Raw genomic sequence first — 17233 nt, 5'->3', positions numbered from 1 at the left:
TACTGATGCTGAAAATTCAGCTTTGATCACAGGAATAACATTCAACTCTATACATTCAAACCAAAAATTATTCAGACACCAGATATCATTTTTTACTAGTTAGTGCAGGACACTATAGTTAATTTATGTAAGTGAGTATAGCAAAATAAAGTAAACTGTGACATATTATACCCAAACATTCTTCACACAGTGGACTAAAATTATTCAGACACTTTGACCTGGCCGTGTTTTGCTTAAGTGTTTTTTCTTTAATTGCTAATGTGACCTTTTACACCACAGACTGAACAAAATTAAGCATTGCTTGGTACTTAAATTTAACAGCTGATTGGTTGATTGTAATAAATTACCTTTCTATCAAAGTTATCTGACATTATCAAGATGAATTTGTTCTGACACAGTTTAACTCTGAGTTCTTGTCATATTTTATTACCATTTTCTAAACTATAGCGAATAAACTGTGATAATGTGAGAAAATGGTTTAAGAAAAAGTGATATATATCTCAAGACGTTTTTGTACTCCTATCACAAACCCCTGGTTGGGAGACCCTGTATAAAACATTACAAATGTCCTTAAAGTGTAAAGCACAACCTTAGCCTGAAACTCTACCATCTGCAGGTTCTAGACTCGTGGCCTGAAAAGGGCAGAGTTGAGTTTGTGGGTGCTGTGTTGGCTTACCGGCCAGGTTTGCCCAATGCTCTTGATGGGGTCAGCTTGGAGGTATTACCAGGGGAGAGCGTTGGCATAGTGGGGCGTACAGGTTCGGGGAAATCCTCGTTGTTCCTTGCCCTATTCCGTATGGTGGAGCTGAACCAGGGTCAAATACTGCTGGATGGAATTGACATCAGCTCGGTCAGGCTTAGTAACTTGCGGTAAGTGTTACAGTCACTGTTTGTTTGACAGCTTTCTATTTTGTTAGCCAGATAAAATAACATTCAAAAGTTTGGGGTATGATCCTTTTTTTTCTTTGAAAGAATTCAGCAAAAATACATTCAGTTGATTAAAAGTGACAGTTAAGACTTGTATAATGTTACAAAAAGATTTTCATTTTAAATAAAGGCTGTTCTTTTGAACTTTCTATTCAAAGAATCCCGAAGAATCACGGTTTTGACAAAAATGGCAATGGCTGCTGAAGATTCAGATTTGCCGTCACAAGAAAAAATTGTATTTTAAAGTAAATTAAAATTGAAATAATTTTTCACAATATTACTGTTTTACTGTATTTTTTTATCAAATAAATGCAGCCTTGGTGAGCATAAGAAACTTGTTTTAAATACATCAGACCCCAAAGCTTTGAATGGTAGTGTACATTTCACGCGTGCAAGAAAAGAATTTCACATTGTCAAAAGTTTATTTGTCAAATAATCTAGAAATAGTCCAGAAATGTAAATATTTCTTTGACAAGTCTTGTCTTTGCTATACTTTTTTTTTTAAATCCTCAAACTTCTTCCAGAGAAAGGTTCCAGATGAAAAGTAGATTTTGAACCTCTGATTTGCAGGAGATCTCAGTAAGTCTGTATTCAAGTAAGTATTTGTTTTGTTTGTTTCGCCCTCTTTAGATCAAAGCTGGCCATCATCCCTCAGGATCCTTTCCTCTTCTCCAGCTCAGTGCGAGAGAACCTTGATCCCCATGGCCATCATCCAGACTTCCAGTTGCTAGAAGCTCTTGAGCAATGCCACCTGGGAGATGTAGTACAGAGGATGGGTGAGAGTTGATCCCCTTGTTGTGTTCAGCTTGTTCAATTCAAATCCATCTCTGAAAGAATTAATCTAGGACATGAGGGGTTGTTTTGCTATGTCTGTCTATCCCATTACAGGTGGCCTGGATTCGGAGGTTGGAGAGAGGGGAAAGTCTCTGTCTGTGGGCCAAAGGCAGCTGCTGTGTCTTGCTCGTGCTCTGCTCACAGAAGCTAATGTATAAAACCAATTTATAAAGAATTTCAAACAAATATTTGTTATTCCCTCTTATCTTAACTATGTATTTTATTGTCCATTTATGGTCCAATAGATTTTATGCATTGATGAGGCCACAGCAAGTGTCGACCAGAAGACTGACATGCTTCTACAAAAAACCATCAGAGAAAAATTCAAGGATAAAACCGTTCTTACCATCGCCCACAGGTCACAAACTGCTTTTATACTTGAATATGATTTATACTCGAGTGTAAAAAAAATTCTCTTGCTACTGTTGTTTTATTGAATGAAAAAAGAAGGGGAAAAGATCCCTTTATCCAACTTTTCTTTAGTGATGTGGAACTGATTTTCAGTTGAAAAATTCTATTAAATGAAACTGGCAACAAAGATTGTCATGTTCACATTGTAAAAGTATATTTGCAACTCTTTTATGATTGTTAATACCCTTAAATCTTTCCCCGCCATTGACAGAAATTCCATCATTTTATGAGACCCCACCATTGACAGAATCTTCCGGCTTTCCACGTTTTCAATGATATACGGCAGCGGCAGTGTTGCCTAGTCCGCCGTTTTCCCACGGAATTGGGCTACTTTTAGGTTGTTGCTTCGGGTAAAAATGTTTTCCGTGGTATAAGCAACTATCTGAACCAAAATTTTACCCACCGAGAGGCAGAGTATGGGAATCTAACTTGACAGACATGCTAACTGATAATGATCATTGATCCAAAGACTGCGTTTTGTAGATTTATTTGCATGAAAAACAAACAAGGTTGTGTATCCAATACATTCCATATTTGTTCAACTGGCGTACGAAATGGTGTCCAAAAGTCATGATAAATGGCATTAAGCAGCATTATAAAAAGCATTACACCTTTTACAGTGGTCAGCAAAAATAAGCCTTCCCCCTTTGTCAAAACCACACAGGTGAACAGACGATATATACTCTTTCTTCCTAATTACCGTAAGTGACTAAAATTTGCGTTTCAATTGAACTATACCTGGCTCTTACACGTGGGTTGATTTCCACCCCTGTAAGTATGATTTCGGCGCTCCAACACCCCCAAAACGCACCACTAATTCCCATCTGGACCAAGCAGAAACCTGGGATAACATATGTAAGCAGATGCATATGTAAAATAACCTGAAAATCAACATTTAAAGCTACACTGTGTGATATTTTCCCCCCATCTAGCGGTGAAAAGGTATATGACCATCCAGTGAATTTTAGTTTCTGTTCCTCTTAATTCCGATTTCGTTTTAACTCCTACGGTGGCCGATTTAGTCCAAGATTAACATGGCTTCCAGTTCGACCTCATCCACATTTGACACGGTGCCTGTGGGATATTCTGTGCGCAGTGGGATGGTTGGAACTCAACTGGCCTAATTATTTGGCTAGAAAGAACTGCAGCTAATCCAGAGTGAACGTTGATGATAGTAATGTTTATTCAGTCATCCAATTGCAAGGCATAAACAGGTTTGCGTGGATATGTACATAAATGTAGTTTCTGTGAGAGAACAAATAAGGATGGTAAATATACATGATAATGACATGACAGAAGATACACAGTTAAGAACTGTATAACTATACTTATAAGTTACATTTGTATAATGTAACCGTAAACCAGAGCTTATTGTACCATATATAGGCGCTAAATGCAGCTGCATTAAAAGGAGCGGAGCTGCCGCTGCTGCTGCTGCTAACAAGCGGTGTCGGGTTACCAAAGTGTGTAAGCAGCTTTAGCACTGCAGTGCGCTCTGTATTATAACAATTGTTAATATGCCGATCAGACCAGATACATATTTCCATCAACATACATTAAAAGCAAATATTTTCTATAAACTAATAAACATTGTTGATAACAAAATAACTGAATGATTATTCAAATAGGTGAGCATTGCTATTGTATGTTGACACAAAAATACTTCTGAGGTGACATCAACTGAATTACGCGATGACACACTCTGAAACACATCTACAATGACAATAACTATTATTACTTACGGAGTTATTAACGCACAGAAATACCACACAAGGAAAAACAGACTTTTGAGGAATAAACAAGCCAGGAAAACTCCGTATAACTCTGTTACTGGACGCTGCTGAAATGAAAACTCTCTGCACATGCCACAGACAAGTCTGAACAAGTTGACGCGCACATGTGCGAGGCAGGGAATTTTGTACAGTGCCATCGAGTGTTAAAGGTTAAAACGCGAAAGGCGAAGCTTGAATTTACGGGTATGTCCCTCTTTGGCTAATGTACTTTCAAGATGGAGGGGCAACATGGCGACCACCGTTAGATCCCATTACCTTATGTATTTTCAATGGCATATTATAAACTTACGAGAATACTTTATAACTTGAAAGAAGTAAATATACATTAATGAGCACATATATTTTTGAAAGAACTAAGTGTTTTTAGCTAAGAATAGACAAAAAAAGTTACACAGTGTAGCTTTAACAGCATCTAAATCAAAACTGCCCAACATTACCAACTGAAATGTTGACCCAGGACGAGTTATGCTGTGGGGGCTTTGATGAACTCAATCTACTCTATCTATGTTTTGATCATTGCTCTGAATCTAATCTGGATATAGTCTGTGATTTAAAAATGTGATTTTCTCAGCTTTTTGCTCAAAATGTTGCTTTAAAAAAAAAAATGAAACTTACCCACATTCAAGTGTTGATAAAAAACACACTGGTGGGGAAAGAGTTAAGTTACCAGAATTATCTCTGTTAACCTTCGTGCCGAACAACCACACCACGTTTATAACATGCTAGCAGGCATTTTTATGTAATGATAACATGCTAGTTAGCACATGATTAAGCTTCCACAGCAAATGACGAGTGCATCACTGCTTTTAGAAGTCGTTAAAGTCAGATTGTTAATTTAGTTTTTAAGGTGTCTTGGTGTCTGATTGATAGCGCTCAAAGACCCAAAAGAGACCCTTTTTCTACCTTTTCTATCTACTTTTTGAATTAACAAATTATTATTTTTGAATGATAAATTATGTTCTGTCAAGAAAATGTCTGTTGCCATGCAACCCAACCTTGTTTTTCTCATTCAACAGACTGAATACAATCATGGACTCTGACAGAGTACTGGTGATGCATGCTGGGAAGGTGGTGGAGTTTGACAGCCCTGCAGCTCTGTGCCAAAGAGAGGACTCTGTTTTCCAGAAACTCTTACGTGGAGGGGAAGAGCACGTTTAAAATACTGTTCAGAAAAGAATGTTGTTGGAGTCCAATGAATGGACATTGCACATCTGCAAATACCTGCAGTTTATATCATGTAATGCCATGTAGAACTATGTGAAACTCAGGAACATTTGTTTTATAATGGTCACATTTGTAAAGATGAAAATGTAAAACTGTCATAGAAGTAAATGTTTTTTTTTAAAGTTATTTGTTTCAGTTTTTTTTTTTTTATTAAAGTTTTCAAGGGGATCTACGTAAAGATTTTTTTCCCTCTTCGAACAGGTAAAAAACGTTTTTTTTCCCATTCTTAAACTGTGAGTCACACTGTTCTAATATTTATTTCTGTGGTATGAACACAGGATCTGTTCTGAGAATTAACAATGCATAATTGGCTTCATTTAAGGTGTGAACGTTTGTAATAAGCCATCTCCACCCAGACAGCCTTGGGTGAGAGAGACTACACCTCTGTGTTTCCCAACTCATATGAGTCAGATGGGAGTACATGTGTGCATAGTTTAGCCTTTCTTTTTAACCATTTCTTTTGATTTCCTCCCATCAATCTAGTATAGGGAGAGGTTTGTTATTGTTATGTCACCCTAACGCCAATGCAGAACAGTGCAGTGATGCTGAAGTTTTATGAGTTATGCGTTGGACCAGATTGAGGCTAAACCAGTTTGTCCACTCTTGAAGTGTATTACTTTCTGCAATGAGAATTTCATAAACAGTAGGAAGAGTACAGAGGTAAACACGGTCTCATTCTGTGGAAACAGTCTTCAGCGTGGCACATTATCACTGTTGACATTGAACAAGGATTTAAAAGCTCATGGGATACAAGGTAAGGCTTTTCTTTGCTGTTAAAGTTTACAGTACTTTTGACTTTTAGTACTATACAGACTAGTTTACGTAAAATAGTAAAGTTTGAATGTATAGCAAGTGCAGCGGTTTCTGTCATGTATGACTGTACAGCAAGTTATGCTGATTTAATCATGTTTTTACTGTAATTTCAGACTGGTTTGATGTATTCATTTTACAAGTTGCATATTAAAACAAGAAGTATAGCACATGGATTATTACAAGGCACAGTTATTTAAGTTGTGACTGAGTGAAAGAGAACTTTAACATAATTTCCTTATACTGCTTTATCAACACATTGCTAGCGGCTAGTACTTCATATTGAAAATAATGCTTCTGAAGCACATTTTCAGATCCTGTACTTTTAATTTGTGATTACTGTAAATATAAAAGAATGGTTTGTGCATATTAAACAAAGCATATGCTGTAGATAGTAGTTAGTAATTGGATTGTTTTTGGAGCTGGTTTCATTGAAGTAAGACGATTAAATCTTTATAGCTGAACAGGTTATCAAAATATGAGTCCTTGCAGATGATCATGGGAGCATCTGCTTACCTCTGCGATTAGGCATGTTTAAAACCTAGGGTGTGGTTAATAAGGTGAGGTCTGGTCACATTTCCCTTTTATCTGGCCTAACCTGTTCCTAACGCCCTCTTGTTACACTATCCCTGAACAATTCCTTGAATACCTCACAGTTTCGTCTATATGTTTATCTGCCAGTGGGATAAATTCAAACAATTGTATTATGCATCCAAGTCCAATTAACAAACTCTAATGCAAATTTAAATTAGGTTTGTACTGTTTGCTCAGTCTTGTTACATTCTGAGAAGGTGTGCTTCTTTTCATTTACTGATTGCCCCATATGTTCATAATTCATATTTTCACATTGAATTATGACCAGCCATTAATAATTATCACTGCTGCTAAATAATTTATTTTGCATTTACAGGTTTGAGTTTCGGAGGCTTTTCTTCACTGTAAATATTTACCAGTGAAATGGTATGTTATCACTCTTTTTTGTATCAAAACTGTATTTTATGCATTGTGTGATCCATAAAAAAAATGTAATCCTTGTGTAACCTATTAGGAATAAATGATAAGTGAATTATTTATAAAAAAAATGCTAGTAGTGCATTTGGCAGAGGTACATGTTTCTCATCAAAAACTGTTTTTTATTTTACGTGCATTTAATTTCATGACATTTTGAGGGGGAAAATACACCATGATATTGTATTGTAATTTGAAGGCTCTTCGAAGAAGCCTTTCTGACAGCCTGCTGCATGAAGATGATACCATCTCTGGAGAGAGATTGGCGTACTCAGACCTGCACTTTCTTGAAGGTACAATATGGTTTGATCGTGAATTTTATAAATAATTGTTATATATAATTTATTGAGCATCATTCTTTTACAGAACACTTGTACTGTCAATAAAACTGCTTTTGCCATGGACCTTGATATGGTGAAAATAAATAGACTACATTTCCATTTCAGATGATGAAATTGTGGGTGCCAGTGGTCAGTTTGATCAAAAGAGGAGTAAACAAAAGAAAAAGGAAGGTGTGGACATTTTCAAGTTGATTGATAATGACAGGGAGATGACGAAGAATGGTTTAAAATCCAGCAAGAGCTTGGAAAGTCTGGATGTCAAAGCTCCAAACGAGGTCTGTGCACATTGCATTCACAATTTGTTGTAACTCTGAATCATAAACCCTCAAAGATATTTTGTTCTGATTACAATGTTTCAACAGGTGTGGAAAGATTCTTATGACAAGCTCTATAATAATAAAGTCAGGAAATTCATGAAAGGAAATAAAGCTGTTAAGGAACACAAACTTGGCACACACAATGATCCAGTGACATCCCAAACACTTGACCACAAAAGCAAGATAAACGTTTCAGCTTTACTTGATAATGCAGACCGGATGCGTCTCACTCCATATGAAACAGAACCTGATGAGAAAGTGGATCATGAATGGCCCATGATCCATTATAATACCAATGATTCTACACCTGAATACAACCTACGGGGTCAAACATATACTGATCCAAACATAAATGTTGGTATTAGTACACCGGATTCAAATCTCACACTGCCAAATACCCAAGGATCTTCTGTGATGCACCTCACAAAAGGTCATTTTAAAGCACCAAATGCCATGCTTAATTCCTCTGATATGGATATGGATGTACCATCAATTAATGTCAAGAAGTCAAAATTTAAACTGTCAAATTTTAGCCTCTCTGGAAACAAGAAAACAAACATCAATTATGATGGAAGTAAGAAGGGGTCAAAATTAGCATTATCCCCTGAAGTAGCTGGTGATGATATACAAATTGGTGGACCAAAGGCGGATTTCAAAGGTCTGAAAACAGATCTTCCAGGCATAGACATGTCATCTGGAAAAATTAAAACGCCTACTTTCAAGATGCCAGATTTTGATCTGTCAGGACACAAAATGAAGACACCTGACTATGATCTGAAGACGCCTGAAATGGATCTGTCTGCTCCAAAGTTTAAGGCAGATTTTGATTCACGAGACATTAACATCAAAGGTCATAAGCCAGATATCACAGCCCCAGACATGGATTTTGATATGCCTAAAGGTAAAATTAAAGGGCCAAATTTCAAGAAACCCAATCTTGACATGAATGCACCTGACCTCGACATAAATGCCCCTTCAGGTAAACTGAAGCTGCCAAAATTCGGCATCTCTGGAAGCAAGCCAGAAGGACCTGATCTTAAAATCAAATCTCCAGACCTGAATCTCAAAAGCCCCAAAATTAAGGGAGGATTCGATACCCCAGACATGAATCTGAATCTACCTCAATCTGATTTAAAAGGCCCAAACCTAGATATCAAATCACCTGATATTGATGTTAATGGCCCTTCAAGTAAATTTAATATGCCAAAGTTAAAGATGCCCAGTTTTGGCCTGTCAGGTTTGAAAGGGCCACACATGAATGTAGATGCTGACATTGATCGGCCAGACCTTAATATAAATGCACCAACTCCCAAACTAAATGCAGGAATAAATGGTCCTGACATTGACATTCATGGACCTAATGCTGATCTCAAAGGTCCGAAAACGGACCTTACACTTCCTGACATGGACATCCCATCTGGAAAAATGAAAATGCCCACTTTCAAGATGCCTGATTTTGGTCTCTCAGGACCCAAAATAAAGACACCTGACTATGATCTGAAGACCCCTGAAATGGATTTGTCAGCTCCAAAGTTTAAAGCAGACTTTGATTCCCCAGACTTCAACATTAAAGGCCATAAGCCAGATATCACAGCACCAGATATGAATGTTGATTTCCCTAAAGGTAAAATTAAAGGACCAAATTTCAAGAAACCAAATCTTGACATCAATACACCTGACCTTGACATCAATACCCCTTCAGGTAAACTGAAGCTGCCAAAATTTGGCTTCTCAGGTAGCAAGCCAGAAGGACCTGATCTTAAAATCAAATCTCCAGACCTGAATCTCAAAAGCCCCAAAATTAAGGGAGGAATCGATACGCCAGAAATGGATCTGACTCTACCTCAAACTGATTTTAAAGGCCCGAAACTAGATGTCAAATCACCTGATATTGATGTTAATGGCCCATCAGGGAAATTTAATACGCCAAAGCTAAAGATGCCCAGTTTTGGCCTGTCAGGTTTGAAAGGGCCACACATGAATGTGGATGCTGACATTGATCGGCCAGACCTTAATATAAATGCATCAACGCCCAAACTAAATGCAGGGATAAATGGTCCTGACATTGACATTCATGGACCTAAAGCTGATCTCAAAGGTCCAAAAACGGACCTTTCACTTCCTGACATGCCATCTGGAAAAATTAAAATGCCCACTTTCAAGATGCCTGATTTTGGTCTCTCAGGGCCCAAAATTAAGACACCTGACTATGACCTGAAGACCCCTGAAATGGATCTGTCTGCTCCAAAGTTTAAGACAGACTTTGATTCCCCAGACTTCAACATTAAAGGCCATAAGCCAGATATCACAGCACCTGATATGAATGTTGATTTCCCTAAAGGTAAAATTAAAGGACCAAATTTCAAGAAACCCAATCTTGACATGAATGCACCTGACCTTGACATCAATGCCCCTGACCTTGACATCAATGCTCCTTCAGGTAAACTGAAGCTGCCAAAATTTGGCTTCTCGGGTAGCAAGCCAGAAGGACCTGATCTTAAAATCAAATCTCCAGACCTGAATATAAAAAGTCCCAAAATTAAGGGAGGAATCGATACGCCATACATGGATCTCACTCTGCCTCAAACTGATTTTAAAGGCCCGAACCTAGATGTCAAATCACCTGATATTGATGTTAATGGCCCTTCAAGTAAATTTAATATGCCACAATTTAAGATGCCCAGTTTTGGCCTGTCAGGTTTGAAAGGGCCACACATGAATGTAGATGCTGATATTGATCGGCCAGACCTTAATATAAATGCATCAACTCCCAAACTAAATGCAGGGATACATGGTCCTGATATTGACATTCATGGACCTAATGCTGATCTCAAAAGTCCAAAAATGGACCTTTCACTTCCTGACATGGACATGCCATCTGGAAAAATTAAAACGCCTACTTTCAAGATGCCAGATTTTGGTCTCTCAGGGCCCAAAATTAAGACGCCTGACTATGATTTTAATACCCCTGAAATGGATCTGTCAGCTCCAAAGTTTAAGGCAGACTTTGATTCCCCAGACTTCAACATTAAAGGCCATAAGCCAGATATCACAGCACCTGATATTAATGTTGATTTCCCTAAAGGTAAAATTAAAGGGCCAAATTTCAAGAAACCCAATCTTGACATGAATGCACCTGACCTTGACATCAATGCCCCTTCAGGTAAACTGAAACTGCCAAAATTTGGCTTCTCGGGTAGCAAGCCAGAAGGACCTGATCTTAAAATCAAATCTCCAGACCTGAATATAAAAAGCCCCAAAATTAAGGGAGGAATCGATACGCCAGACATGGATCTGTCTCTGCCTCAAACTGATTTTAAAGGCCCAAACCTAGATGTCAAATCACCTGATTTTGATGTTAATGGCCCATCAGGGAAATTTAATATGCCAAAGCTAAAGATGCCCAGTTTTGGCCTGTCAGGTTTGAAAGGGCCACACATGAATGTGGATGCTGACATTGATCGGCCTGACCTTAATCTGAGTGCATCAACTCCCAAACTAAAAGCAGGAATAAATGGTCCAGATATTGATGTACATGGACCTAATGTAGATCTCAGAGGTCCAAATACAGATCTTACACTTCCAGACATTAACAAGCCTTCTGGAAAATTCAAAATGCCCCATTTAAAGATGCCTAAGTTTGGTGCATCAGGACCAAAAATTAAGACACCTGACTATGATTTGAAGACCCCTGAAATGGATTTGTCATCTCCTAAGTTTAAGGCAGACTTTGATTCCCCAGACATCAACATTGGTGGTCATGCGCCAGATATCACAGCACCTGATATGAATGTTGATTTCCCTAAAGGTAAAATTAAAGGACCAAATTTCAAAAAACCAAATCTTGACATGAATGCACCTGATCTCAACATAGATTCCCCTTCAGGTAAACTGAAGTTCCCAAAATTTGGCTTCTCAAGTAGCAAGCCAAAAGGCCCAGATCTTAAAATCAAATCTCCAGGCCTGAATTTAAAAAGCCCCAAAATTAAGGGAGGAATCGATACACCAGACATGGATCTGACTCTGCCTCAAACTGATTTTAAAGGCCCGAACCTAGATCTCAAATCACCTGATATTGATGTCAATGGCCCATCAGGGAAATTTCATATACCAAAGCTAAAGATGCCTAAGTTTGGTGCATCAGGGCCAAAAATTAAGACACCTGACTATGATTTGAAGACCCCTGAAATGGATGTGTCATCTCCAAAGTTTAAGGCAGACTTTGATTCCCCAGACATCAACATTGGTGGTCATACGCCAGATATCACAGCACCTGATATGAATGTTGATTTCCCTAAAGGTAAAATTAAAGGACCAAATTTCAAGAAACCAAATCTTGACATGAATGCACCTGATCTCAACATAAATCCCCCTTCAGGTAAACTGAAGTTCCCTAAATTTGGCTTCTCAAGTAGCAAGCCAAAAGGCCCAGATTTGAAAATCAAATCTCCAGACCTGAATCTCAAAAGCCCCAAAATTAAGGGAGGAATCGATACCCCAGACATGGATCTGACTCTGCCTCAAACTGATTTTAAAGGCCCGAACCTAGATGTCAAATCACCTGATATTGATGTTAATGGCCCTTCAGGTAAATTTAATATGCCAAAGCTAAATATGCCCAGTTTTGGCATGTCAGGTTTGAAAGGGCCACACATGAATGTGGATGCTGACATTGATCGGCCTGACCTTAATCTGAGTGCATCAACTCCCAAACTAAAAGCAGGAATAAATGGTCCAGATATTGATGTACATGGACCTAATGTAGATCTCAGAGGTCCAAATACAGATCTTACACTTCCAGACATTAACAAGCCTTCTGGAAAATTGAAAATGCCCCATTTAAAGATGCCTAAATTTGGTGCATCAGGACCAAAAATTAAGACACCTGACTATGATTTGAAGACCCCTGAAATGGATTTGTCAGCTCCAAAGTTTAAGGCAGACTTTGATTCCCCAGACTTCAACATCAGAGGTCATAAGCCAGATATCACAGCCCCAGACATGGATGTCAATGTTCCTAAAGGTACATTTAAAGGACCAAATTTTAAAAAACCCAATCTTGACATGAATGCACCTGACTTTGACATAAATCCCCCTTCAGGTAAACTGAAGTTTCCAAAATTTGGCTTGTCGGGTAGCAAGCCAAAAGGCCCAGATCTTAAAATCAAATCTCCAGACCTGAATCTCAAAAGCCCCAAAATTAAGGGAGGAATCGATACGCCAGAAATGGATCTGAGTCTGCCTCAAACTGATTTTAAGGGCCCGAACCTAGATCTAAAATCACCTGACATTGATGTTAATGGCCCTTCAGGTAAATTTAATATGCCAAAGCTAAATATGCCCAGTTTTGGCATGTCAGGTTTGAAAGGGCCACACATGAATGTGGATGCTGACATTGATCGGCCTGACCTTAATCTGAGTGCATCAACTCCCAAACTAAAAGCAGGAATAAATGGTCCAGATATTGATGTACATGGACCTAATGTAGATCTCAGAGGTCCAAATACAGATCTTACACTTCCAGACATTAACAAGCCTTCTGGAAAATTCAAAATGCCCCATTTAAAGATGCCTAAATTTGGTGCATCAGGACCAAAAATTAAGACACCTGACTATGATTTGAAGACACCTGAAATGGATTTGTCATCTCCAAAGTTTAAGGCAGACTTTGATTCCCCAGACATCAACATTGGTGGTCATACGCCAGATATCACAGCACCTGATATGAATGTTGATTTCCCTAAAGGTAAAATTAAAGGACCAAATTTCAAGAAACCAAATCTTGACATGAATGCACCTGACCTTGACATCAATGCCCCTTCAGGTAAACTGAAGTTTCCAAAATTTGGCTTGTCGGGTAGCAAGCCAAAAGGCCCAGATCTTAAAATCAAATCTCCAGACCTGAATCTCAAAAGCCCCAAAATTAAGGGAGGAATCGATACACCAGACATGGATCTGAGTCTGCCTCAAACTGATTTTAAGGGCCCGAACCTAGATCTCAAATCACCTGATATTGATGTTAATGGCCCATCAGGAAAGTTTAATATGCCAAAGCTAAATATGCCCAGTTTTGGCATGTCAGGTTTGAAAGGGCCACACATGAATGTGGATGCTGACATTGATCGGCCTGACCTTAATCTGAGTGCATCAACTCCCAAACTAAAAGCAGGAATAAATGGTCCAGATATTGATGTACATGGACCTAATGTAGATCTCAGAGGTCCAAATACAGATCTTACACTTCCAGACATTAACAAGCCTTCTGGAAAAATGAAAATGCCCCATTTAAAGATGCCTAAATTTGGTGCATCAGGACCAAAAATTAAGACACCTGACTATGATTTGAAGACCCCTGAAATGGATTTGTCAGCTCCAAAGTTTAAGGCAGACTTTGATTCCCCAGACTTCAACATCAGAGGTCATAAGCCAGACATCACAGCCCCAGACATGGATGTCAATGTTCCTAAAGGTACATTTAAAGGACCAAATTTCAACAAACCCAATCTTGACATGAATGCACCTGACTTTGACATAAATCCCCCTTCAGGTAAACTGAAGCTGCCAAAAATTGGCTTCTCGGATAGCAAACCAAAAGGGACAAATTTTAATATCAAATCTCCAGACCTGAATCTTAAAAGCCCAAAAATTAAGGGAGGAATCGATACTCCAGACATGGATCTGACTCTGCCTCAAGGTGATTTAAAAGGCCCAAACCTAGATCTCAAATCACCTGATATTGATGTTAATGGTCCTACGGGTAAATTGAATATGCCAAAGTTAAAGATGCCCAGTTTTGGCCTGTCAGGTTTGAAAGGGCCACACATGAATGTGGATGCTGACATTGATCGGCCTGACCTTAATCTGAGTGCATCAACTCCAAAATTAAATGCAGGGTTAAATGGTCCCGATATTGATGTACATGGACCTAATGCTGATTTCAAGGGTCCAAACACTAACCTTGCATTTCCAGACATGGACATGCCATCTGGAAAAGTGAAAATGCCAACTTTCAAAATACCTGATGTTGGTTTCTCAGGACCCAAAATCAAGACACCGGACTATGATCTGAAGACCTCTAAAATGGATCTGTCAGCTCCAAAGTTTAAGGCCGACTTCGATTCACCAGACATCAACATCAGAGGTCATAAGCCAGATATTACAACCCCAGATATGAATGTTGATTTTCCTAAAGGTAAAATGAATGGACTGAATTTCAAGAAACCCAATCTTGATTTGAACACTCCAGACTTTGACATCAATGCACCTTCAGGTAAACTAAATCTCAAAAGCCCCAAAATGAAGGGAAGAATTGATACCCCAGACATGCCTCAGGCTGATTTGAAAGGCCCAAACCTTGATATCAAATCACCTGATATTGATGCTCATGGCCCTTCGGGTAAATTGAATATGCCAAAGTTAAAGATGCCCAGTTTTGGCCTGTCAGGTTTGAAAGGGCCACACATGAATGTGGATGCTGACATTGATCAGCCTGACCTTAATCTGAGTGCATCAGCTCCCACAGTTAAGGGTGGGATTAATCGTCCTGATTTTGACATTTATGGACCTAATGCTGATCTTGAAGGTCCAAGAACAGATCTTGCACTTCCAGACATGCACATGCCATCTGGTAAAATGAAGATGCCAACAATGAAGATGCCTGATATTGGTCTCTCAGGACCCAAAATAAAGACACCTGACTATGATCTAAAGACCCCTAAAATGGATCTCTCCGCGCCAAAGATTAAGACTGATTTTGACATTTATGGACCTAATGCTGATCTTGAAGGTCCAAGAACAGATCTAACACTTCCAGACATGCACATGCCATCTGGTAAAATGAAGATGCCTGATATTGGTTTCTCAGGACCCAAAATAAAGACACCTGACTATGATCTAAAGACCCCTAAAATGGATCTCTCAGCGCCAAAGATTAAGACTGATTTTGATTCCCCAGACTTCAATATCAGAGGTCATAAGCCAGATATCACAACCCCAGATATGAGTTTTGATTTCCCTAAAGGTAAAATTAAAGGACCAAATTTCAGGAAACCCAATCTTGACGTGAATGCACCAGACTTTGACATTGATGCTCCTCCTGGAAATCTGAAACTCTCAGGACACATGCCAGCACCAGATCCTAAATTCAGCTCTCCAAAGATGAATTTCAAACCCCCCCAAATAAAAGGAGGAATTGATAGCCCTGACTTTCAAGGCCTGAGTTCTGATGTTGCCTATACGCAAATACAAAACAACTTTGCCGCCCCAAGAGGTAAAATACAGGCAGCCAAAACAAATGATCTTGATGCTATCAGAATACCGACTCATCAGAAATATGGTGCTTCACAATTTAATATGCAGGACCCCTATTTTGACTTGAGCAGAGACATGAACATTTCAGGAAAAGGCCAGTGGCCTACAATGCAAACACATCACTCTGGCTCACCTGATATTACAATGGCTTTACCCACCTCAAAGCCCAGGAACTCTGGTGTACATCCAACATCATCAGATGTTTACTACAGTCATATGCCTGGGGCACTCAGGCCAAGAGATCATAAAACAAAAGCAAGTAACTTTGATATTGATGACAACTGGAACAATACATCAGTGCCTAAACTTTATGTTTCAAGAAGTAGAGAGAATTTGGCTGTGAGAAATTCAAATATGGGCATGAGTAACATGGAAAGATCACCCCACATGGGAGGTAATGCAGGTTATAGGAAAACTCATATGGTTCCAGGACGTCATTACACTACTGATGACATATGCTACACTTATAAAGGGATGCCTAGAAGAGATGGGCAAACTGAACAAAGTCGCAGACAGACAATGAGACGTCTGCAAATGCATGCAATGGATCTGGAGGTTCCAGAAAGCACTTTGAAAGGGTCAAAATTCTATGTTCGTAAACGAATATAGTAGGGTATTAAAAGGAAGGGACATGATAGACAAGAATGAGCTTGTCCTTGGTAATCATGTTTACGGAGCTGTTAGTGGGCTGATTGAAATAACCTGTTTATATAAAAAAAAACAAGTATACTGATTTGAGCCAACTTAACACTGATGAACAAACCTTATGGAGATGTTATATTGGAAAACATAAACGTACACTTGTCATGGATCATTAGACTCTATGTAAAAACATTCCAAGTACCGTTTCTAAATCTTATTTTTTTATGTATAATGACAACATTATGAGGAGCTTGCCTGATTAAATATTGTAAATCATATATTGTTTTGTAAAGTATGTCAAATGTTACAATAATGTATAAATACAATGTGGATGAGTTATATATGTGCAAAAGGTTTTGTCTGGAAAATAGTTTGTCTGGTGAATGTCTTGTTTCTTGCCATTTTTTTTAGATACCATCTATTATCTCATATTTTTAGCATTGTTATGCTCAGTGATACAGTAACGACTTGGGGATTTTTTTGAAGGATGTACATAAATAATTTGTGAAATAGTCATTCTATCATTGTTGCTACATATTTTGTTGATATACAAAAGTAGTTGTTATTATAGAATACTTCAGATGTTATGTGATTGAAATAAACATAAAATATATAC

At 38.4% G+C, this 17233-nt stretch overlaps 2 protein-coding genes across 3 annotated transcripts in view; both read left to right on the top strand.

Moving 5' to 3' along the window:
• The window catches only part of abcc10 (ATP-binding cassette, sub-family C (CFTR/MRP), member 10), a 26765-nt gene extending 20377 nt beyond the window's left edge, over positions 1-6388 (top strand). For both annotated transcript variants that reach the window (XM_079845081.1, XM_079845082.1), the window contains 5 exons: positions 617-870; positions 1558-1703; positions 1816-1913; positions 2007-2119; positions 4982-6388. In XM_079845081.1, coding sequence (XP_079701207.1) covers positions 617-870; positions 1558-1703; positions 1816-1913; positions 2007-2119; positions 4982-5123 — 753 coding nt within the window. In that variant the 3' untranslated portion in view covers positions 5124-6388. The remainder of the gene's footprint in view (positions 1-616; positions 871-1557; positions 1704-1815; positions 1914-2006; positions 2120-4981) is intronic.
• Positions 5590-17233, top strand: LOC307143473 (uncharacterized protein). The gene is made up of 5 exons (XM_079845080.1): positions 5590-5943; positions 6910-6959; positions 7207-7300; positions 7454-7623; positions 7711-17233. Exons 2-5 carry the CDS (start codon positions 6957-6959, stop codon positions 16582-16584), a joined length of 9141 nt encoding a protein of 3046 aa, XP_079701206.1. The 5' UTR covers positions 5590-5943; positions 6910-6956; the 3' UTR covers positions 16585-17233.

The sequence above is a fragment of the Gobio gobio genome (assembly GCF_949357685.1).
Source record: "Gobio gobio genome assembly, chromosome: 19".
In the NCBI taxonomy this organism is placed as follows: Eukaryota; Metazoa; Chordata; class Actinopteri; order Cypriniformes; family Gobionidae; genus Gobio; species Gobio gobio.
This window is presented reverse-complemented; position numbering and strand designations above follow the sequence as displayed.